General features: G+C 47.1%; 1 protein-coding gene across 3 annotated transcripts; it reads right to left on the reverse strand.

The window, feature by feature from the left end:
• Positions 1 to 4,483: 4,483 nt before the first annotated feature.
• Positions 4,484 to 21,335, reverse strand: LOC121638922 (serum response factor-like). 3 transcript variants are annotated; one of them, XR_006010109.1, is made up of 9 exons: positions 20,371 to 21,332; positions 19,771 to 20,040; positions 13,648 to 13,801; positions 12,840 to 12,998; positions 12,651 to 12,752; positions 12,392 to 12,580; positions 12,233 to 12,312; positions 4,915 to 5,108; positions 4,484 to 4,744 (listed from the first exon to the last, which is right to left on the reverse strand). XR_006010109.1 is itself a non-coding variant. In XM_041984020.1 (8 exons), the coding sequence occupies exons 1-8, from the start codon at positions 20,782 to 20,784 to the stop codon at positions 5,025 to 5,027; spliced, it is 1,404 nt and encodes a 467-aa protein (XP_041839954.1). In that variant the 5' UTR covers positions 20,785 to 21,335; the 3' UTR covers positions 4,484 to 5,024. The 3 variants fall into 3 exon arrangements, 2 of the variants coding, with proteins under 2 accessions (XP_041839954.1, XP_041839953.1); XM_041984020.1 differs by having other exon boundaries at positions 4,484 to 5,108; positions 13,648 to 13,753; positions 20,371 to 21,335; XM_041984019.1 differs by having other exon boundaries at positions 4,484 to 5,108.
• Between the last annotated feature and the right edge of the window lie 3,465 nt (positions 21,336 to 24,800).

Consider the following 24,800-nt stretch of genomic DNA (forward strand, 5'->3'; position numbering starts at 1 on the left):
GATGAATTCTCTGAATTATTGTCGGTTATCTCTACTGATTTTAACCATTTCATCTTAACTGGGGATTTTAACATTCACATAGATAACATGACAAGTAAAGGAATTTTCTTCCATATTGGATGTTTGGTTTGTGGCAGCATGTAAAAGAACCGACCCACATTCGAGGTCACATTCTGAACCTGGTTATTTCAGAGTGTTGATATTTCTTCTGTAGCGGCCACTGACTCGGCCTTGTCTGACCATTTTTGTATTTTGTTTGATTTACTGATCACTCAGAATGTCCAACCAACCTGCTCCTCGGTTAGGAAGAGGAACATTAATGAAAGAACAAGTGCTAAGTTTGTGGAGGCCATAGCTATGTTACCAACAACCAGAGCAGAGTCAGTTGATGGACTCCTGGATCATTTCAATCTGAAAATCTTGAATGTAATGGATGCTGTTGCACCGATAAGAATCAAGAGCAACTTTGATCAAACAGAAAACACCATGGAGAAACACCACTGTGGTTACCAGCCTAAAAAGAGAAAGCAGAAAAACTGAGCGGAAATGGTGGAAAAATAAACTTCAAATTCACTCTGAGCTGTACAAACAAAGCCTGCGTAACTATAACAATGAGCTGTGTAAGGCCAGAGAGCTGCATTTATCTGGAATGATTAACAGGAATGTCAACAATTCTCGCACTCTGTTTGCTATGATTGAAAAACTTACTAATCCTCCTAAACAGATAAGCCCAGAGCTCCTTTCCACTGAGAAATGCAACCAATTCAACTTTTTTAGCCAAAAAATGAAAACAATTAAGCAAAATATTAATTCCACACAGTCACACAAGAAAATTAGTCTGTGTCTAAAACCCGTAAATAATTCTGATGTCATGTCGCAATTTAAAATGGTGAATTTAAAAGTCCTCCAAGAAACAGTTTGGCATCTGAAATCAATAACATGAACTCTGGACATGATCCCATCTGACTTTTTAAAAACAGTTTTTACCTCAGTAGAAAGTGGTCTCCTACTGATAGTTAACAGCTCACTGGCATCAGGCATTTTTCCCAAGTCAGTAAAGATCGCTGCTATTAAGCCTCCTAAAGAAAAGGACTCTAGACGCCTCTATAATGAACAACTATAGACCGTCTCTAACCTCTTTTATTTCCAAGATTATTGAGAAAGTTGTATTTCACCAGCTTCATGACTTTTTAAATGAAAGTGGAAATCTTGATAAATTTCAGTCCGGCTTCCGACCTCATCACAGCCCTGAAACAGCTCTGGTCAAAGTGTTAAATGACATTAGGTTGAATACCGATTCTGGTCAAGTATCAGTCCTGGTTCTGGTCTAGTATCAGTCCTGGTTCTGTTGGATCTCAGTGCTGCGTTTGATACTGTAGATCAGAGGTCCCCAACCCTGGTCCTCAAGGCCCAATATCCTGAAGATCTTAGATGTCTCCCTGCTGCAACACACCTGATTCAAATTAAATGGTTCTGTGACAAGCTCTGCACAAATCTGCTAATGAGCCATTCATTTGAATCAGGTGTGCTGCAACAGGGAGACATCGAAGACCTGCAGGATAGTGGGCCTTGAGGACCAGGGTTGGGGACCACTGCTGTAGATCACAGAATCCTGTTGCACAGGCTGGAAAACTGGGTTGGACTTTCTGGAGCGGTTCTTAACTGGTTCAGGTCCTATTTAGAAGGCCGGAGTTATTTTGTTACGATCGGCAGCTATGAATCCGAACGAGTGGCCATGACTTGTGGAGTCCCCCAGGGGTCAGTCCTTGGACCTCTTCTGTTCAACTTGTATCTGCTCCCTTTGGGTCAAATATTACAGAACTATAGCATTAGTTATCAAAGTTATGCAGATGATACACAACTTTATGTGTCTCTGTCACCAGATGACTGCAGTCCAACAGACTTGATGTGTCAGTGTCTGGAGCAAATAAACACCTGGATGAGGGAGAATTTTCTACAATTAAATGAAGACAAAACTGAGATTATTCTGTTTGGTAGCAAAGAGAAGAGGGTCAGCATTGGCAAACACCTGGAGACTCGGGCTCTTAAAATCACCAACCAAGTTGGTAACCTGGGAGTGTTGATAGACTCAGACCTGACTTTCAGCAGCCACATCAAAGCTTCACTAAGAAGCTTTTTACCAGCTCAGAAACATCAACAGAATTAAAAGTTTAGTCTCCCAGAAAGACTAAGAGAAACTCATCCATGCATTCATCTCCAGTAGACTGGATTACTGTACTGGTCTTTAACAGGACTTCCTAAAAAGAGCATTAAACATCTGCAGCTCATCCAGAACACTGCTGCTAGAGTTTTAACCAGGACTAAGAGATCTGAACACATCACACCAGTTTTAAAATCTCTACCCTTCTGCTTGTTTACAAATCTCAGAACGGTTTAGGCCCAGAATACATCTGTGATATGTTCAGAGAATATAAACCTAGCAGTGCTCTTAGATCCAAAGACTCTGGTCAACTAGTCCAGACCAGAGTCCAGACCAGAGTCCAGACTAAACATGGAGAAGCAGCATTTAGCTGTTACGCTGCAAACAAATGGAACAAACTGCCAGCAGAGATTAAACTTTCCCCAAATGTAGACATTTTTAAATCCAGGTTAAAAACATTTCTTTTCTCATGAGTCTATGCATGAAATCTGCACGGCAACTTTAACTTATCTTGCTTTTAATCATTTTAATGTAATTTATTATTTTATTGTGATTATGTGTTGATGCCTTTTACTATTTCTAAATATCTGTAATGTCTTTGTTTTATGTAAAGCACTTTGAATTGTCCTGTACGTGAAATGTGCTATACAAATAAACTGCCTTGCCTTGCCTTGCCTTACCTTCACAGTCTCCCTCTCAGCTCCACCTCTTTGATCAATTTTGGATTTTCCCGGAATGACAACACACATGACGCTGCCAAGATGGCGACGGTGGGAACCACCCAATGAGCTTCAGTTTAGCTCTTTAGAAACCTATGGGTGATGTCACGGAGGCTCCGCCCATCTTCTATAGACAGTCTATGATCCAACTGTGCAAAAAGCCACCACTTTTAGCTCATTGCTAACTATTAGTATTTTCAACATGGTTAGCATGTTCCTCGCTAACTGTTAGCGTATTCACCGCCAACTGTTAGCATGTACACTGCCAAACGTTAGCTCATTCACCACTGTTAGTGTCTTTACCGCCAACTGTTAGCTTGTTTACCGCTAACTATTAGTATTTTCAACACGGTTAGCATGTTCACCGCTATTAGTATTTTTAACTCGGTTAGCATGCTCACCGCTAACTATTAGTATTTTTAACTCGGTTAGAATGTTCACCACTAACTATTAGTATTTTCAACACGGTTAGCATGTTCACCGCTAACTATTAGTATTTTTAACGCGGTTAGCATGTTCACCGCTAACTATTAGTATTTTCAACACGGTTAGCATGTTCACCGCTAACTATTAGTATTTTCAACTCGGTTAGCATGTTCACCGCTAACTATTAGTATTTTTAACTCGGTTAGCATGTTCACCGCTAACTATTAGTATTTTTAACTCGGTTAGCATGTTCACCGCTAACTATTAGTATTTTTAACTCAGTTAGCATGTTCACCACTATTAGTATTTTCAACTTGGTTAGCATGTTCACCGCTAACTATTAGTATTTTGAACTCGGTTAGAATGTTCACCACTAACTATTAGTATTTTCAACACGGTTAGCATGTTCACCGCTAACTATTAGTATTTTTAACACGGTTAGCATGTTCACCGCTAACTATTAGTATTTTCAACACGGTTAGCATGTTCACCGCTAACTATTAGTATTTTTAACACGGTTAGCATGTTCACCGCTAACTATTAGTATTTTCAACACGGTTAGCATGTTCACCGCTAACTATTAGTATTTTCAACTCGGTTAGCATGTTCACCGCTAACTATTAGTATTTTCAACACGGTTAGCATGTTCACCGCTAACTATTAGTATTTTTAACTCGGTTAGCATGTTCACCGCTAACTATTAGTATTTTCAACACGGTTAGCATGTTCACCGCTAACTATTAGTATTTTTAACACAGTTAGCATGTTCACAGTCAACTGTTAGCATGTACACTGCCAAACATTAGCGCATTCACCACCGCTAGTGTCTTTACCACCAACTGTTAGCACGTTCACCGCGGTTAGCATGTTCACCACCAATCATTGGGTCAGGACGGAGAGTTCTCTGCTGACTGGATAAATAATTTGGGAACAGGGACCACAGAGAAAGAAGGTCCAGTGATCGTTGGACTGCCCATCTACTGAGTTTTATGGACCAGTTAGACCAGTACATAAACAGGAAATAGGAAAGCTGTCAACAGTTACCATAGCGAAAGACTCAGGGTTGGAGCTCTCCAGTTTCCCTGATTCAGGTTCAAGAAACTCAGTTTCTACAGAACTGGGTTTCTGGAAGGGCCTGGATCCTTAATATTAAAGAAAACAGACAGACATATACAGGTTTTCTCCAAAACAAGGTTTATTGATCATCAGAGGAAACGGCTGATGGCATTATCAAACAGGAAGCAGTGAAGCCTGTTGCAAAACTTCTTCCTCCGAGATCGGACCAGCGTCTGTGCTGGTTCAGAACATCTTGAAGCTGGTCTGAGTCCAGCTTTAGTCCATCTTTGAGATCCAGGTGAAGTCTCCAAACGACTGACCGTCCTTGAACACAACATCCAGCCTGAATCAGTCCAGGGTTTTGGTAGAACCAGCAGCAGCTCTAAGTGGACCAGATCAGCGCGGTGCTGTGTTAATAAAGTTATTTCAGTCAGCTGATCTGATTACTGATCGTCAAGCTGATCAGGAACGTCCTGTCATATCACATCATGTAATTTCATGTAATGTGTCATGAGATCCTTGGGCAGTTTTCTGACTCTCAGGTGAGCTCACCTGAAGGTCCAGCCCCTTCCCACGTTGTTGTTTACATGATAATCACAAACAGGAAGGAAATAAAACATGATGACGTCCAGACGACACAGCTGATGTCAGTCACATGAGCCTCAGTCCTCCTTTGATTGGTGGACGTCCAGACTGACGACCTGCAGCTCCGTCAGGCTGCTGCTGCTCTGCTGGCTGATGACCATCTAAACAAACAAAACAATGTCAGTGTGCGCTTGTATCGGCCATGTTGCCCAGAGGCAAGGACAACACCGGCATCATGGGCTCCAACACTATTTTACAGGTCACCCATCGAAAACCAACGTGGAAGAACACTGTGGGGGCGGCGGAAGCAACAAAGATGGTGGACTCATCCCACAAGAGGCCACGACCACAATGACCGAGCTGCAGGACATTAAGACCATCTCGAGAGTCTGGCTGCTGTTTCTGAGCCAGAAGGGGGAGTCGAGGCGGTAAATGAGAGTGAACAGAAGGGGGAGTCGAGGCGGTAAATGAGAGTGAACAGAAGGGGAGTCTAGGCGGTAAATGAGAGTGAACAGAAGGGGAGTCGAGGCGGTAAATGAGAGTGAACAGAAGGGGAGTCGAGGCGGTAAATGAGAGTGAACAGAAGGGGAGTCGAGGCGGTAAATGAGAGTGAACAGAAGGGGAGTCGAGGCGGTAAATGAGAGTGAACAGAAGGGGAGTCGAGGCGGTAAATGAGAGTGAACAGAAGGGGAGTCGAAGCGGTAAATGAGAGTGAACAGAAGGGGAGTCGAGGCGGTAAATGAGAGTGAACAGAAGGGGGAGTCGAGGCGGTAAATGAGAGTGAACAGAAGGGGAGTCTAGGCGGTAAATGAGAGTGAACAGAAGGGGAGTCGAGGCGGTAAATGAGAGTGAACAGAAGGGGAGTCTAGGCGGTAAATGAGAGTGAACAGAAGGGGAGTCGAGGCGGTAAATGAGAGTGAACAGAAGGGGAGTCGAGGCGGTAAATGAGAGTGAACAGAAGGGGAGTCGAGGCGGTTAATGAGAGTGAACAGAAGGGGAGTCGAGGCGGTAAATGAGAGTGAACAGAAGGGGAGTCGAGGCGGTAAATGAGAGTGAACAGAAGGGGAGTCGAGGCGGTAAATGAGAGTGAACAGAAGGGGAGTCGAAGCGGTAAATGAGAGTGAACAAAAGACAGTACATGAAAATATACTACGGAGTAACGCTACTAGAAGGATACCGAAGAAAACACTGAAAAGTGGGATATTATATGCATGTGGACAGGGACACGTTTTAGGGAATAAAATGAACTCCATGGATTCTGGCGTGAGCAAACGCTTTGGATGGAGCAGGGAGCTGCTGTCACAGTAGACAAATTTTCCGGACTTGGGACTGTTCATTGGTACCGCTAGCAGTGATCTTTTCTTTGTCTCCGGACTGATGCTGATTTTCTGGGTATAAACAGGACCTGAGATTTAATCATCTGGACTGAGCTCAGCATTCTGACGCGAGCCATTAACGGCAGTTATTCCGGAATGGATGTGTAGTAATCTTCCTAAAAAGTGTCACCATTAGACCTATAACGACATGAAGCAGAGCCTCCACTACAATGTCTAACTTGTTTTCTGATATAAGGGCACATGCGCACACACACAGCTGTGTGTGTTTGTGTATAGCCACACCCTTTTTCATTATCTTTGCTTGTCTTTTATATAATTAGTACTGAATACCACGCCTTTAGGTCAGAGCTTTTTAACCTTCATTGTGCTAATTTATTGTGGTTTATGGAGAATTCTTCCTGCTAATATGTTGTGATGCAATGGCTCGGTGAACCTTTAATAACCAACTTGTAGCATATTGCAAAGGGAACACATACATACATATAAATACACTGTTAAAAAAACAAAGGGAACACTGAAATAACATCCTAGATCTGAATGAATGAAATCTTCTTTTTAAACACTTTGTTCTTTACATAGCTGAATGTGGTGACAACAAAATCACACAAAAATAATTAATGGAAATCATATTTATTAACCCATGGAGGTCTGGATTTGGAGTCACACTTCAAATTAAAGTGGAAAAACAACTACAGGCAGATCCAGCTTTGATGTAATGTCCTTAAAACAAGTCAGAATGAGGCTCAGTAGTGTGTGTGGCCTCCACGTGCCTGTAGGACCTCCCTACAACGCCTGGACATGCTCCTGATGAGGTGGTGGATGGTTTCCTGAGGGATCTCCTCCAGACCTGGACTAAAGCATCTGCCAACTCCTGGACAGTCTGTGGTCAACGTGGTGTTGGTGGATGAAGACATGATGTCCCAGATCCCCCCCCCCCCCAAATTACTGACCCACTGCTAAACCGGTCATGCTGGAGGACGTTGCAGGCAGCAGAACGTTCTCCACGGCGTCTCCAGACTCTGTCTCGTCTGTCTCATGTGCTCAGTGTGAACCTGCTTTCATCTGTGAAGAACGCAGGGCGCCAGTGGTGAAGTTACCAATCTTGGTGTTTTCTCTGGTAAAAGCCAAACGTCCTGCACCGTGTTGGTCTGTAAACACAACCCCCACCTGTGGACATCGGCCCTCATACCTCCCTCATGGAGTCTGTTTCTGACCGTTTGAGCTACACATGCACATTTGTGTCCTGCTGGAGGTCATGTTGCAGGGCTCTGGCACTGCTCCTCCTGGTCCTCCTTGTACAAAGGTGGAGGTAGCGTCCTGCTGCTGGGTTGTTGCCTCCTACGGCCTCCTCCACGTCTCCTGGTAGCGCCTCCATGCTCTGGACACGACGCTGACAGACACAGCAAACCTTCTGGCCACAGCTCGCATTGATGAGCCATCCTGCATGAGCTGCACTACCTGAGCCACTTGTGTGGGTTGTAGACTCCGTCTCATGCTACCACTAGAGTGAAAGCACCACCAGCATTCAAAAGTCACCAAAACATCAGCCAGAAACCAGGAAGTGAGACGTGGTCTGTGGTCACCACCTGCAGAACCTCCTTTATTGGGGGGTCCTGCTAACTGCCGATAATTTCCACCTGTTTGTTCCATTTACATAACATGTGGAACTGATTTCAGTCAGTGTTTCTTCTAAGTGGACAGTTTGATTTCACACACGTGTGACTGACTTGGAGTTAAATTGTGTTGTTTAAGTGTCCCTTTATGTTTCTGAGCAGTGTGTGTATATATAGGGGTGCTTTAACGCGATCAAAAGGAAAGAAATCCTCACATATTTAAAACTAGAAAAGGCTCATATAGCCCTCATTCCAGAAACCCATCTTAATACTGAGGAAGCTGCTAATCTCAGCAGTATAGTACATTCTCCTCCAGGAACAGAGGACTGAGTCTCTGAAGGTCGATGGTTTTACTGGACGTGCTGTAGAGGCTCAGAGGACCATCACTAATACTTACGCTCCTAATTCTGTAGACCCAGACTTTTTCATGAAATCTGTCACTTGATTAGATAAAGAGAACAAAAATGTAAGGTAATAATGGATGAAACGACCCACTCAAGCCCACATAGCTGGTGTTGTACTAGATGCTGCCAGGTCTTCTTGACAGCTGCAGAGCATTGCATCCACATAAAAAGGACTCAAGTTATTCGGGGATGGATTTTGTTTTCTTGCACTAAGGTCAGTCGGGCTGAACTGGAAACGGTCGGACCACGCACCAGTCGGTTCAGTCCTCTATCCTCTAGAACGGAAAAAAGCTTGAGATGGTGGTTTAACAACTGTGTGCTAAACGGGGAAGAAAATTTCAACTTTATTAAATCTGAAATACAGGAATTCTGGGAGCATAATGAAAGCTGTATAGAGGACCATGCAGTCATGTGGGATGCTTTCAGATCCTTCCTGAGGGGGGGGGGTGTTGTTCAGAGAAGCTCGCAGAGCCAAAGGAAACTTAAACTAGATCAAGATATTAAAAGCCTGGAAAAGTAACACAGAGCAAACTGAACCAGCTAAAACCTTGTTCTGTCCTAGACAGCGAGAGAAAGTTCCCAGAGAGGAACAATCTCGTCTGGGCCTAGAAGAGCGAACAGGAGCTCTGCAGATGCACATGATGTGGACGACACGCCAACTGCTGCCGTTTCACTAGATGCTGAGAAGTTTGATAATGCGAGTTCCTGTTTATGTTTTATTTGCTGGGAAAATTTGAATTTGGTCCAATATTTTGGAAGTGGGTGGAATGAATGTATACTGATCCACCAGCCACAGCCCTAACCAATGCGATCACTGGACCTTTAGCAGGCTGAACCGTGGAGTCCGACAAGGATCTTCTGTGTCTCTTCAGGCCAGAGGCTTTTACTCTACGCAGATGATGCTTTACTAGTATCCTCAGTTCTGGAGATAAACCTGCTTTCAGAGATACCCGGATCACTGTCGAATGATTAAAATCTGAAGCCATGCCGTCATCCCAAATGTGCCCCCGAGATATCAGAAAGAATTGGAAATGAAGATGCGTGCCAGGACGAAAATTTTAATGAAGCCAACATATTCCCAGTCATTCAGAAAACTCCGACAGCAGCCTCAGTTTAGTAAAAATGATTAACGGCCATGATTCCAGTCACTTCCACGCCATCTTCCTTCCTCACTTCCTAAAACAGGATGATAGAAAAGTCAGTCTGACCAGGTAGACGGGCAACCTCTGCTTCTCTATCTCAGCCATGGAAAACTCACCTACCCCCTACAAAGACCCCCCTGTGGCCGGGATAGCAGAGCCGTCCTCTCCCAGACAGACCAGGTCCCTCCCAGGACCCGGTGCTGGCTGCTGCCAGTTGGGAAAGTTCGCATCAGATAAAAACTCGCCCAAGTGTAACAAGCAGATCCTCCGCAGGCTGTAAGTGTCCCAGATAAGAGGTTGCCTTTGGGATAAATGGATCCAGTCTGGTTTTTCATGCTGGATTCAGATCCTTTCATTAAAGCAAATATAATCTGTTTAACTTTCACATAAAATGCTTACTCGGTACGGTACGACTAAAATTCAGGAGATTTTTCATAAAACAGCAGATAAAAACAAGTTTATGAGTTTACTGGAAGCACAGAAATACGGGAAGTGGACGTATGCTGGGATAGGGACCTGGATCAGGAGATTCCAGACGACGAGCGGAAAGCCATGCGCTCCGTGGTACTCAGGCCAGTCTCAACTCCTCTAACTACAGACCGATTAGTCCTCTCCCTGTACTCAGCAAAATGCTCCAGAGAATCACTTTTAATCAAGTCTTTTATCATTTTTACTGTAAATATTTATTACAGTTGCCCAGCAGGCATATGGAGCAGGTCTACCAGCACAGCAGTGGTTCGCATGCTGGCAACTGGTTAACGTCAAACAAGGAACTAGTCGTGCTCCTGGACTTCAGTGCTGCCGTTGATGGTATTGATCATGGCGTTCTCCCAGCTCAAATGTTATGGCTTCCCTCCCTCAGCGTCGGCCTGGATCCAGAGTTACCTGTCAGGCAGGACACAGCTTGTATTTTTTATGGTAGCTTTTCTGCCGTAGGAATCTGTCTTGTGGAGTCCCGCAGGGCAGCTGTCTATGTCCTCTTTCATTGTCAGTTTATATTGATTTACCTCGTGCTGTAAAACATGCCGACCTGATCATGTATGTTGATGACTCCACTTTGTTCTGTTGTTCTGGGAAGCTTCAGGTGGAACAACATAACCAAATGGGCCAGAATGAACCAGCTCGTATTATATGATGCAAAAACTAAATCCATTGAATTGGTACGAGGCGTGCTCTTGCTAATGCTACAGCACTTAAATTGTTTGTAGGAGAAGTCTCAGGAGGAGGTAACCAAGACCGAACTGGCGTCATGGATCGCATCGTTTTAAGATGGGTTGAGGCGCTGCTATCTGCCTACGTTCCGCCGTCTGTGATGCAGAATGTGGTGAGGTCCATCGCCCCGGCTCGTCTGGAGTCCTGTCCTGTTATCTGGTCGCTGCTACGCATCTTAGGAAACTTCAAATTGCTCAGAATAGAGCTGCAAGTTCTTCATTGTTCTTTTCGGGCCAATGTAAGATGAGTGTGGAAAGAGGCGGGTCTTATGGGAAGTTATTACCAGCTTAGCCACTTTTTGGTTGTATTTAGCGAGTTTTCAGACCCTCTAGCTGGTTCTTCTGGTATTATTGGAGACTTTTGGAGACGGAGGTGAATGATGGTAGTTTATCTTCCCAATGAGGAGCGGTGCTGGTCAGACCCTCTCATACGAGGGCGTTACGTTTACCTTTCCTCACAGCTGCCTCTGATCCAGCCTGAGGGGTGGAGGCTCCGTGGCTCAGCTCAGCTGACAGCGAGTTGTTAAACTACGACAGGCCGGCTGTTCAGGATGCGAAGAACAGGAGGAACCGCCCGTTTGTTCATATTTACGTTAGGAAACTGCTCTGAGTGGAAGAACGCCGAAGCTGAAAGATAAAACTTTTCTTGATGTGTTGATTTCTTTTTGTTACAACTGATTTCATGAAACCGGTTAAAACCGTATCATTAGCAGCCGGTGGCGAAGTGATTGACAGCATCGCTCTGAACATCGGCCCCTCATTAATACAGGGACTTTATTTACCGTAGACTTTGTCTTTCGTACAGTTTATTCTAGGGATGCACGATATATCGGCATTAATATCGGTATCGGTCCGATACGCAAAACTGGGCCGATATTAACAGCCGATATTTATTTTCATATAATTGTTGATTGTGTACGTGTGTTGGAAGGTTTGGCCATGCAGCCATGTTTGGACTTGTGACAGCGATGCAGCACTACATTGTGGGATGTAACTGAAGCAAAAAGCAATTTCAGCTGTGTGGTAATTTTTACAGTGTAAAAAGAAGGTACTCGAAAAGCAGTATGCAATATCTGCAAAGTTGAAGTAAAGCGAGGAGGATGCCGTGTGAACTCGTTCAGCACCACAAATTTGATATGTCATCTGAAAAACTGCCATCCAGAACTTCACAAACAATGGTGGGAAGCTAACGCCCCTAATGTTTGCTTTATTTCACTTTGTACAGAATTTGATAATCTTAAACCTTTTAAAACAAAATATATATATCGACATCGGTAAATATCGGTTATCGGCCATAACAACAATATTAATATCGGATATCGGTATCTGCCAAAATTTTCATATCGGTGCATCCCTAGTTCATTCTTACGATGGTGCTGCTCTACCGACGCTGCGTTTCCGGGACGACGGATATTTAAGACAACATCGTTCATGAATACGTGTCGTCCCGTCCAAATAAACACACAGCTGTCGGAAACGCTGAAATATTTTCAACAATATTTTGAAAGAGCAGGAAAAAAACAGCTGTGGTTCCTTGGTTACCGTGGCAACCCAAACCGCGCGTGTGTGTGTGTATACCGGGTGCAGCTGGACCGCAGAGACCGGGATCTGTGTGGCGACTGGAGGAAGAGACGTGAGGAAGACCTGCTGGACGGCAGCTGTGAACAACAAGAACAAGTTAATCAGCTGATCCAGACCACGGCCTGTTCTGACCCAACGCGTCTGACATCACCGTACCCGGGTCATGTGACTGGGTGTGGCCTGTCTGGGGGAAGGTGTTGAGCACGGTGAGGCCGCCGTCGCCCAGGGATGGCGTCGGGGCGGTGTACATGACCGTGTGACTGCCAGGGTACATCATGTGCCCTGTCACGGAGGAGGAAGAGGAGGACGAGGAAGAAGAAACAATGGAGACAGGAAGGCTGGCAGCTGGAGAAGAAACAGGAAGTTCATCAGTCAGCTGTTTACTATCAGCAGGGGGAGGCAGGGCCACACTCACCTGTAGAGGAGGACGGGCTGTTGATGTCAGAGGCGATCTGATTGGCCGGCTGACTGCTGGACTGCACCTGGATGGTCTGAAGTTGCTGAGAGACTCCAGTACCTGGAGACAGACATACACCTGAGTTCACCTGGTCGAGGTTCTGGTCCCAGACCAGTGGACCGAACCAGGTGGGGGCTAAATGCTCACCTGACAGTGACACAGCGGCAGGGAGGCGGAGCAGGGTGGTTTGTTGAGTGGGCGGAGCCTGCAGCGTGGTGGCGGGAGCTGTGGGGCTCTGGAGGGCCACAGGTTGGCCCTGCAGCTGGCTGAGGGGGATAGTGTGGGCACCGGGGGGCAGAGAGGCACCTGTGGACAGGTAAAGAAAGGGAGGGGACGGCGCCAGAGACAGGTTATTGAATGAGCATCGAAGCAGCAGGTTCTGGTTGTCCTCACTAAGACCAAGAGAGAGGACCACATCAGTCCAGCTCTGAGGTCTTTACACTGGCTGCCGGTCCGTCAGAGGATAGACTTTAAAGTTCTGCTGCTGGTCTACAAAGATCTGAATGGTTTAGGACCAACATACATCAGAGACCTCTTGACCCAGTATGAACCTACCAGAACCCTCAGGTCATCTGGATCCAGGTTCTTATCTGTTCCAGAGTCAGAACCAGACATGGAGAAGCTGCATTCAGCTTCTATGCTCCACATGTCTGGAACAAACTCCCAGAAAGCCTCAGATCAGCTGAAACACTCAGTTTATTTAGATCCAGGTTAAAGACCCACCTGTTCTCTGCTGCATGGACTAGTTTTTATTTACAGTCCAGATCTGGATCTGGTTCTTTAAGCTGGAATCATGTTTTAATATTGTCTTTCCACACTGGAACTTTATTTCTTACATTTTATCTGTTTTTATTTCATTAACTGCATTTCTTTTAATCTTTTTAATGTTTTTTCTTTATTACTGCTTCCTGCTGGAGTGTACAAATAAATTCACCTTGAAGCCCCGCCCACCTACCTGACATGAAGGTGATTCCTCCAGGAAGGACGACGCTTGCCGACGTCTTCAGGACTGTCCCATTAGTGGAGGAGGGGGGCTGCCAGGACGGGGAGCTGGTCTGGACCTGGAGGGAGGATGAAGATGAGGAGGAGGAGGACAGCTTGATCGGGTCCTGGAGGAGACAACAGGAGTCGCTTCAGAACCTTTCCTGTCACAGAGACCTGGACCTGCTATGGTGACGCTGAAAACCCCTGATCTGCTCTGTGGTCCAGGATCTGCTCTGAATGGCCAAATGCTTACGTTCACAGTCCTAAGACACCAAGGAGTCCAGAACTGAACCCCAGATCTGAATCAGGATGAAGAGTCAGAGAGAAGGATTTGATCTCGACTTTCTCTCCTTATCGTGCAGACGATGATGATTCAGACCGGGCCAGCAGAACCAGATCTGGAGAAGCAGGTCTGGACCGGGCCATATGTCCGCAAACTGTCCCCAGCTGTCCGCAAACTGTCCACAGCTGTCCGCAAACTGTCCACATACAGCTGTCCACAACTGTCTGCAAACTGTCCACTGCTGTCCGCAAACTGTCCATATCCTGTCCACAGCTGTCCGCAAACTGTCCACAGCTGTCCGAAAACTGTCCACAGCTGTCCACAAACTGTCCACTGCTGTCCGCAAACTGTCCACAATCTGTCCACAGCTGTCCGAAAACTGTCAACATTCTGTCCACAGCTGTCCACAAACTGTCCACAGCTGTCCACAAATTGTCCACTGCTGTCCACATCCTGTCCACAGCTGTCCGCAAACTGTCCACATTCTATCCACAGCTGTCCGCAAACTGTCCACAGCTGTCTGCATACTGTCCACATACAGCTGTCCACAAACTGTCCACAGTTGTCCACAGCTGTCCACAGCTGTCCGCATACTGTCCACATACAGCTGTCCACATCGTGTCCGCAAATTCTCCACATACTGTCCACATACAGCTGTCTGCAAGCTGTCCACAACTGTCTGCAAACTGTCCACTGCTGTCTGCAAACTGTCCACATCCTGTCCACAGCTGTCCGCAAACTGTCCACAATCTGTCCACAGCTGTCCGAAAACTGTCCACTGCTGTCCGCAAACTGTCCACAATCTGTCCACAGCTGTCCGAAAACTGTCAACATTCTGTCCACAGCTGTCCGCAAACTGTCCACAGCTGTCCACAAACTGTCCACAGTTGTCCACAGCTGTCCGCATACTGTCCACATACAGCTGTCTGCAAGCTGTCCACAACTGTCTGCAAACTGTCCACTGCTGTCTGCAAACTGTCCACATCCTGTCCACAGCTGTCCGCAAACTGTCCACAATCTGTCCACAGCTGTCCGAAAACTGTCCACTGCTGTCCGCAAACTGTCCACAATCTGTCCACAGCTGTCCGAAAACTGTCAACATTCTGTCCACAGCTGTCCGCAAACTGTCCACAGCTGTCCACAAACTGTCCACAGCTGTCCACAAATTGTCCACTGCTGTCCACATCCTGTCCACAGCTGTCCGCAAACTGTCCACATTCTATCCACAGCTGTCCGCAAACTGTCCACAGCTGTCTGCATACTGTCCACATACAGCTGTCCACAAACTGTCCATAGTTGTCCACAGCTGTCCGCATACTGTCCACATACAGCTGTCCACATCGTGTCCGCAAATTCTCCACATACTGTCCACATACAGCTGTCTGCAAACTGTCCACTGCTGTCTGCAAACTGTCCACATCCTGTCCACAGCTGTCCGCAAACTGTCCACAATCTGTCCACAGCTGTCCGAAAACTGTCCACTGCTGTCCGCAAACTGTCCACAATCTGTCCACAGCTGTCCGAAAACTGTCAACATTCTGTCCACAGCTGTCCGCAAACTGTCCACAGCTGTCCACAAACTGTCCACAGCTGTCCACAAATTGTCCACTGCTGTCCACATCCTGTCCACAGCTGTCCGCAAACTGTCCATAGTTGTCCACAGCTGTCCGCATACTGTCCACATACAGCTGTCCACATTGTGTCCGCAAATTCTCCACATACTGTCCACATACAGCTGTCTGCAAACTGTCCACAGCTGTCCGCAAACTGTCCACATACAGCTGTCCACAACTGTCTGCAAACTGTCCACTGCTGTCCGCAAACTGTCCACATCCTGTCCACAAACTGTCCACAGCTGTCCGAAAACTGTCCACAGCTGTCCACATCCTGTCCACAGCTGTCCACAAACTGTCCACTGCTGTCCGCAAACTGTCCACAATCTCTCCACAGCTGTCCGAAAACTGTCAACATTCTGTCCACAGCTGTCCGCAAACTGTCCACAGCTGTCCACAAACTGTCCACAGCTGTCCACAAATTGTCCACTGCTGTCCACATCCTGTCCACAGCTGTCCGCAAACTGTCCACATTCTATCCACAGCTGTCCGCAAACTGTCCACAGCTGTCTGCATACTGTCCACATACAGCTGTCCACAAACTGTCCACAGTTGTCCACAGCTGTCCACAGCTGTCCGCATACTGTCCACATACAGCTGTCCACATCGTGTCCGCAAATTCTCCACATACTGTCCACATACAGCTGTCTGCAAGCTGTCCACAGCTGTCCGCAAACTGTCCACATTCTGTCCACAGCTGTCCGCAAACTGTCCACATTCTGTCCACAGCTGTCCGCAAACTGTCCATATTCTGTCCACATACAGCTGTCTGCAAACTGTCCACAGCTGTCCACATATTGTCCACATACAGCTATTCACAAACTGTCCAGTTGTCCACAAACTGTCCACATCCTGTCCACAGCTGTCCGCAAACTGTCCACAATCTGACCACAGCTGTCCGAAAACTGTCCACATCCTGTCCACAGCTGTCCGCAAACTGTCCACATCCTGTCCACAGCTGTCCACAAACTGTCCACTGCTGTCCGCAAACTGTCCACAATCTGTCCACAGCTGTCCGCATACTGTCCACATACAGCTGTCTGTAAACTGTCCACATACTGTCCACAGCTGTCCGAAAACTGTCCACAGCTGTCCACATCCTGTCCACAGCTGTCCGCAAACTGTCCACAATCTGACCACAGCTGTCCGAAAACTGTCCACATCCTGTCCACAGCTGTCCGCAAACTGTCCACATCCTGTCCACAGCTGTCCACAAACTGTCCACTGCTGTCCGCAAACTGTCCACAGCTGTCCGCATACTGTCCACATACAGCTATTCACAAACTGTCCACAGTTGTCCACATTCTGCCCACAGCTGTCCGCATACTGTCCACATACAGCTGTCCACAACTGTCCACATTCTGTCCACAGCTGTTCGCATACTGTCCACACACAGCTGTCCACATCGTGTCCGCAATTTGTCCACATACAGCTGTCTGCAAACTGTCCACAGTTGTCCACATTCTGCCCACAGCTGTCCGCATACTGTCCACATACAGCTGTCCACATTCTGTCCACAGCTGTCCGCATAATGTCCACCTTCTGTCCACAGCTGTTCGCATACTGTCCACATACAGCTGTCCACAAACTGTCCACAGCTGTCCGCATACTGTCCACAGTTGTCCATAAACTGCCCACAGCTGTCCACAAACTGTCCACAAACTGTCCACAGCTGTCCGAAAACTGTCAACATTCTGTCCACAGCTGTCCACAAACAGTCCACTGCTGTCCGCAAACTGTCCACATCCTGTCCACAATCTGTCCACAAACTGTCCACAGCTGTCCGCATACTGTCCACATACAGCTATTCACAAACTGTCCACAGTTGTCCACAAACTGCCCACAGCTGTCCGCATACTGTCCACATACAGCTGTCCACATTCTGTCCACAGCTGTCCGCATAATGTCCACCTTCTGTCCACAGCTGTTCGCATACTGTCCACATACAGCTGTCCACAAACTGTCCACAGCTGTCCGCATACTGTCCACAGTTGTCCATAAACTGCCCACAGCTGTCCGCAAACTGTCCACAAACTGTCCACAGCTGTCCGAAAACTGTCAACATTCTGTCCACAGCTGTCCGCAAACAGTCCACTGCTGTCCGCAAACTGTCCACAATCTGTCCACAAACTGTCCACAGCTGTCCGCATACTGTCCACATACAGCTATTCACAAACTGTCCACAGTTGTCCACAAACTGCCCACAGCTGTCCGCATACTGTCCACATACAGCTGTCCACATTCTGTCCACAGCTGTCCGCAAACTGTCCACATTCTGTCCACAGCTGTTCGCATACTGTCCACATACAGCTGTCCACATCGTGTCCGCAAATTGTCCACATACTGTCCACATACAGCTGTCTGCAAACTGTCCAGAGCTGTCCGCAAACTGTCCACAGCTGTCCGAAAACTGTCCACATTCTGTCCACAGCTGTTCGCATAATGTCCACCTTCTGTCCACAGCTGTTCGCATACTGTCCACACACAGCTGTCCACATCGTGTCCGCAAATTGTCCACATACAGCTGTCTGCAAACTGTCCACAGCTGTCCACAATCTGTCCACAGCTGTCCGAAAAACTGTCAACATTCTGTCCACAGCTGTCCGCATACTGTCCACAAACTGTCCACAGCTGTCCGCATACTGTCCACAGCTGTCCATAAACTGCCCACAGCTGTCCGCAAACTGTCCACATTCTGTCCACAGCTGTCCGCAAACTGTCAACAGCTGTCCGAAAACTGTCAACATTCTGTCCACAAACTGTCCACAGCTGTCCACAAACTGACCACAGCTGTCCGCATACTGTCCACATACAGCTATTCACAAACTGTCCACAGTTGTCCACAAACTGCCCACAGCTGTCCGCATACTGTCCACAGCTGTCCATAAACTGCCCACAGCTGTCCGCAAACTGTCCACATTCTGTCCACAGCTGTCCGCAAACTGTCAACAGCTGTCCGAAAACTGTCAACATTCTGTCCACAAACTGTCCACAGCTATTCACAAACTGTCCACAGTTGTCCGCAAACTGTCCACATACAGCTGTCCACAACTGTCCACAGCTGTCCGCAAACTGTCCACATTCTGTCCACAGCTGTTCGCATACTGTCCACATACAGCTGTCCACATCGTGTCTGCAAACTGTCCACAGCTGTCCGAAAACTGTCAACATTCTGTCCACAGCTGTCCACAAACAGTCCACTGCTGTCCACAAACTGTCCACATCCTGTGCACAGCTGTCCACAATCTGTCCACAACTGTCCACAAACTGTCCACAGCTGTCCGCATACTGCCCACATACAGCTATTCACAAACTGTCCACAGTTGTCCACAAACTGCCCACAGCTGTCCGCATACTGTCCACATACAGCTGTCCACATTCTGTCCACAGCTGTCCGCAAACTGTCCACATTCTGTCCACAGCTGTTCGCATACTGTCCACATACAGCTGTCCACATCGTGTCCGCAAATTGTCCACATACTGTCCACATACAGCTGTCCGCAAACTGTTCACATTCTGTCCACAGCTGTCTGCAAACTGTCCACAGCTGTTCGCATAATGTCCACATCGTGTCCGCAAATTGTCCACATAGAATGTGGACAGTTTGCGGACAGCTGTGGACAGTCTGTCCACATTTTGTCCTCATACTGTCTACATTCTTTCCACAGCTGTCTACACACTGTCCGCATACTGTCCACGGCTGTCCTCATATTGCTGCCCGAGGTGAGCTTCACTCCGACCTGCAGACAGAGGCTACGAAGAAAATCCCACGTAGACGCTTCAACGCTACTGAGGTAGTTTATACTCGGTGTTCACCTTACAGACGTTTTATATATCCTACAGACGTCGTCTCGGGATTCATCCAGTACATTTACAGAGTTTTGCTGAGTTTTAAAGAAATGTTTAAAACATCAGAATGTATATTGTTTATCGGGATAAAGCCTAAAAGTAATCAGGATATCAGTTTTAGGTCATTTCGCCCAGCCCTAACCTGGACAGGCCACTAACTTCCTGTTAGTGGGAAAGGAAACAGGAAGTTCGCCACCACTTTAACCTGCAGTCCCTTCATCTGGATCAGAACTGCCTCAAAAGAGCCATAGAACCTGGCCATAGTATGAACACACCCCTTCATTTCCAAACACACCCCCCTCACCACAAGACACGCCTCTTATGACATGCCACACCCACCGCCAGTTACCTTTGCTCCGTCAGAGCAGCCATCCGGCTCTGCCACCTGGTAGGTGAGGTCCGTCTCCTCGAAGCCCGTGGCGCTCATCCTCTGGTCGGTGGACGGGTCGGACCGTGGCGGGGAGTCTGGAGAGTTGAGGCAGGTCTGGATCAGAGCCTTCCCCGTCTCTGACGTGATCATTGGTTGCAGCTTCCTGGTGGCAAATGTGTACACGTGGCCCGTCTCGCTGGCGACCAGCAGCAACACCTGGGTACCTGTCAGCGTGGACAGCTCATAGGCCTGCAGAAGGAGGAGGCGGGGCCAAGAGGAGACAGATCAATTGTTTGATGAATCTGCTTCCATTGGTCACTTGGCTGTGGATCAGTAAACGTGTTGGTTCAGCCCGTCTCAGGTGTGTCTCACCTGTCTCAGCCCAGACCTGGAACATCCTCTGAAAGTCGTCCAACAAAGATGTGTCAAACTTCAGAGACAGACACTAGTAGTCTACTTGGGAACACCTGAGATCACCTGGAGGTCTAAATTTGACCCAAGATCCAGAGAGATTCTGAACTGTGGACTCAGATCACATGAGCCGCGGTTACCTGGCAGGTGTGTTTCTGAGGGACTCACCTTCTTCATGATGCCGGTCTTCCTCTTGCTGAAGGTTGTGTACCGCCTCAGTTTATTGTCGATGAACTCCATCTTGATCTTCACCCGGCCCCTGGTCTTCTTCCCGGGTTTCACTCCAGACACCCCGGTGCTCACCCCGCCGTAACCCCGGCTCAGGCCTCCGGAGGTCTTGTCTGCCGGCTCGCTCCTCTCCCGCTTCACGCCCCTCCTGTCCCCGCCGGAACCCTCGTCGTCCCCTGAGTCTGAGTCCTGGTCGGAGCCGCTGTAAACCACCTCGGTGCTGTACTCCCGGTCCTCGAATCGGCCTCCATCCGTCTCAGCACCAGGGTTGGATCCGGGCCCGGCTGTGCTCACTGGGAGGCTACTCAACCCGGCTCCGTTACCCGCCTGCCCGGACCCGGTTCTGGTGCCCATTACGACCCGTTGACTGTAGATATTTCCCGTTGCTAACGTCCGAGCCTGGCAGCCTCTTCCTCCCGGCCAGCCGAAGCCCCTGTGGCAGCGCTGGGAGCAGGTAGTCCTCGGCCGCGCTCGGAGCTCCCAGGACGGTCGGAGTCGGCTAACAGCCCCCCTAGCTGCGGTGCTAACGGAGCTAAGCGGCTAACAGCGCCGTTACTTTAGCAACAAGTAGACCCGCGTGCCATCAGGAAACTCCGGGAATCAGCGGTGGGTCGCGCGCATCGGTCGCAGAACGTCACAGTAAACCACACGCGACATCGTGTGCGTGAATTTAACGCAATTTGATCCGACAATAAAGTTAGAAAGTTGTTTTTCCACAGCAAGGCCGGCCCCCAGATCATTCCGCTACACATAAGGAAATGACGAGCGGCACCCAAAGATGCCCGTCCGCATGGAAATATAGTTCCGTTTTTCTACTTACCCTGTTCACACGCGAGCTTCTCAAGAACTGTGTTTTTAATCGGACGGACATGTCACGTTAAGGTGTTTTGATTCTGGAAAGGTGAAAAAGACGTGGCTGTGGAACTTGCGGAGGGACTACTTTCTTCCATATAAAGAAAAGCGCTTCCTTTTGTGGCGCGGCCTCTCCTTATATGGTCAAAGGTTCGGTTCCACTAGAACTTCAGACTGGACAAACACGTGGAGATGAGAGGAGGAGGTGTGTCTGCACAGAGGAGTCCTCCATGTAACTGGAACCAGAACCAGAGTTGAGGTGCAGGGTCTGGTTCATCAGGGTACAGCTGAATGTCGGCTTCTTGTAAACATCAGTTATGAGAATAAAAAGGTCTAAAGTTCTTCTTCCAGGCTCCAAGACGCAGCAACGATCCTGTCTCCACCCCCTTTTCGCTTCCACCCCATCCCTCAGCAAGAAAAGTGACTAACTCACCAGTTACTACCCAGCTGGTTAGTAAGTCACCAGTTAATAACCAGCCTGTTACCGTCTAACCACCACATTTTTGCTTTTTCCTTCTAAGTTCTTAATTTAAATCTCCCTCAATCAGCTGCACGTTGTTCAGCAAGCTGCTGCATCCATCTGTGACGAACCAGACGGATCATTCAGAACTCCAAGCTTTTGGTAAAACCTAATTTAACAGTTGTAAGTGGTTTGTGCTGGTAAGGAAGTTTTATTCAGTGTTTATAGAAAAGACCAGCTGGCTGCACGGGTCACCGACTACGTGAAAGACCCGGTTTGTGCGGCTGCAGGACTGTGGTGGTCTGCAGCTTTGGGCCCAGGGAACAACCGTCTCGCCTATGGAAGGCCGAATGGACCAAAACGTCTATTTTGACGTTCGTGTTAAGACGTACATTTTTTACGTGTTAAGATGTACAAAGTTAACGTCTTAAGATGTTTGGACCTTAAGGCTTCCATCCGATTGGTTGGCATCAGCATACCCTCCCCTCTCTGTGCGTCGGTGCTGCGTTGGGCTGTACTTTACCTACGCTGTGGTCATGTGGGCTCTTACTAGTGGATACGTTGGGTCTACGTATCTGTCGCTTCTGCAGCTGTGATTCACTGTTTGGGACAGTCCATCTGTGCGGGGGAGATGAAGTCTATTGTCTGTTCCACAGTCTGGAGCAGAAGGTGGCGATAATGCACCAATAAGCTTAATGCCAACTGCCGTTGAAGAAGAAGAAGAAGATTTGTGCGGTAATTTGAAGAGCAGCAACAATGGCGTCAACATTTGTGGACAACTGTAATCGTACATTTGCAGAACGTACCCGACTTTTATCATCGGATCACCAACAGCTGGATTCTATTTAGACTGTTTTAATCGAGCATACTATCGTTATCAACGTGAAAAACGCCTACAAGCCAAATTATTTTTATTTTTATGGTTCAGGTAAGGCTGAAGTGCTAAACTACTAGCTTTGCAGGATGTTACGATGTCCAGGATAAGACAAACGCTCTGACTAAGAGCGTAGATAATTCTTTGCATTGCCTGAATGCGGCGGTTAATAAGTAACGTGACCTTAAATGTTGGTTTCTTATACGCTATGTTTGAAGTTACACGTTTTTGTTTGGAGTAAAGATGCGGGACATTATTTGATGGCTAGTTTGCTTACGTATAAGTTTGCATGTTAATGACAGCTAGACTTACTTAGATCAATCTTTATAATGTGTGCTGTTAACAGGCTGGAGACGACGGCCATTCGTTGGGCCACAGGGCGACTGGCTGAAGTTGAAGATGCTGATTAAATGCTTGGGCTCATCAACGAATTAATTCAGGAAGCCAACAATCAACAACAACAACCTGGTGAGTTATTAAAGTAACGTATAGTAAACCTTTGCTTTATTACCAATGTGTTTAGTAATTCCATACATCTCCACAGTTCAGTACATGAAACTGATTTGCTTTGCATTTAAATTATGTAAATGTGAGCAACCAATAATGTTGGCTTAGTGCATTAGTGGAAACAGCCCTTCAGGGGGAGTGAAAATGACGTTTTTCTTAATCCTGTTTTATCTCTTGGACTACAGTTTTCCTGGTTTCAGCGTCCCTCGAATGGGAGGACAGACTGGAGGACCCGTGTACCAAGTGGCCGAAGAGCAGCTGCAGATGTTGTTGTTTAACTTTGAAGCAGACTGCAGGTATATTAGGTGTGTCAAGAAGCACAGTAAAACCATGCTTAAGGTGTGTTTATGCTTATTTTTGTTCTCTGTAAAGTAGTAGTCTGACTTTTAGTACCACTAAAGAACAAAGTTGTATTTTTCTTAGAGTAAAATGGATTCTGTCTTTTCTCGTTGTTTTCTATAGACTGTACAATCTTTCATTTAGGCCTCGCAGCACAGATCTAAGCGATGGCAGCCGTGCGCTGGAGATCGTTTCTGGCAATGACAAAACGGGACCAGACGCATCAGGACCAGGCTGGTAGCTCCATCATCCTGAAGGTGCTGCTCTTCGGCCTTCGCAGGAGAACAAACTGGCTGTGGCATATTGACGGCCACCACAAGCTCATTAAGTTGTTGTTGTACTCGGATTTACTTATTTGCCATAACAGTGTCAATAGCCAATCCTTTTATTTATTTAACCAGGAAAAACCTAAATGAGATTAAGAATCTCATTTAGGAGTGTTTTGGCCAAGACAGCAAACCAAGTTACACGTCAATGAAACCACCAACGAAATTACATATAAAACTACAAACATTCATCAAAATTTCAAGTTACAAAATAATATTAGTTAAAACATTCCCAACCTAAAGACTCGTCATTTAATTGTCATGTTTGCTGCTCTGCTGGGCCTCCAGTCCCTCATCAAGCTCATCTGCTCCACCTGTGGCCCCCTGATTATCACACTAACTGCACCTTTTTCCTCCTTAAACCCTCTCTCGTTCATGCTTCCCTGCCAGATGCTCATCTACCTTCCCTGTGAGATATCCTGCAGGAATCCTTGTCTTGTTCTAGATCTCTGTTGCCGACCTTGCTACCACACCTGGACTCCCCGTTGCCTGATCCCCTGCCGGACTTTCCTGATCTCTGCCTACCTGGATTTGACCTGTTTCTGGACCGACCTCCACTTTCTGCCTCGCCCCACTTCCTGAACCGGGTTGCTGTGCCTGCCGTCAACCTGCTCCCTTCCTGCCTCTTCCTGAAACTATTTTACATTAATGCTCTTAACTTACATTTAAAAAAGTGTAAGGAGACCGGTTCCCCAGACGTAGCTGATCCTGCAGCAAACTCCAGCATATCTAAAACTTCTTTTTCCCATTTCAAGTCTGACTTCAGGTACAGAGCAAAATAACATCCTGAGTCACAGAACGAAGATCGTAGCTTCTGTTTCTTTTAGGTTGGAAAGCATTACATAAGTATGAGGGAAGCAGATTTAATATTGCCTTATAAAGATGTGCCAATGGTTTTGTCTCTGAATACACAGCGAGGACCAGCCAACTCTTTCATACAAAAATACAACGATGAGTTAGAGTTTTGAGATTATAAACCTCAACTCTCAATGATAAACAACATCCGGTGACT

The sequence above is a fragment of the Melanotaenia boesemani genome, chromosome 4 (assembly GCF_017639745.1).
Source record: "Melanotaenia boesemani isolate fMelBoe1 chromosome 4, fMelBoe1.pri, whole genome shotgun sequence".
NCBI lineage: Eukaryota > Metazoa > Chordata > Actinopteri > Atheriniformes > Melanotaeniidae > Melanotaenia > Melanotaenia boesemani.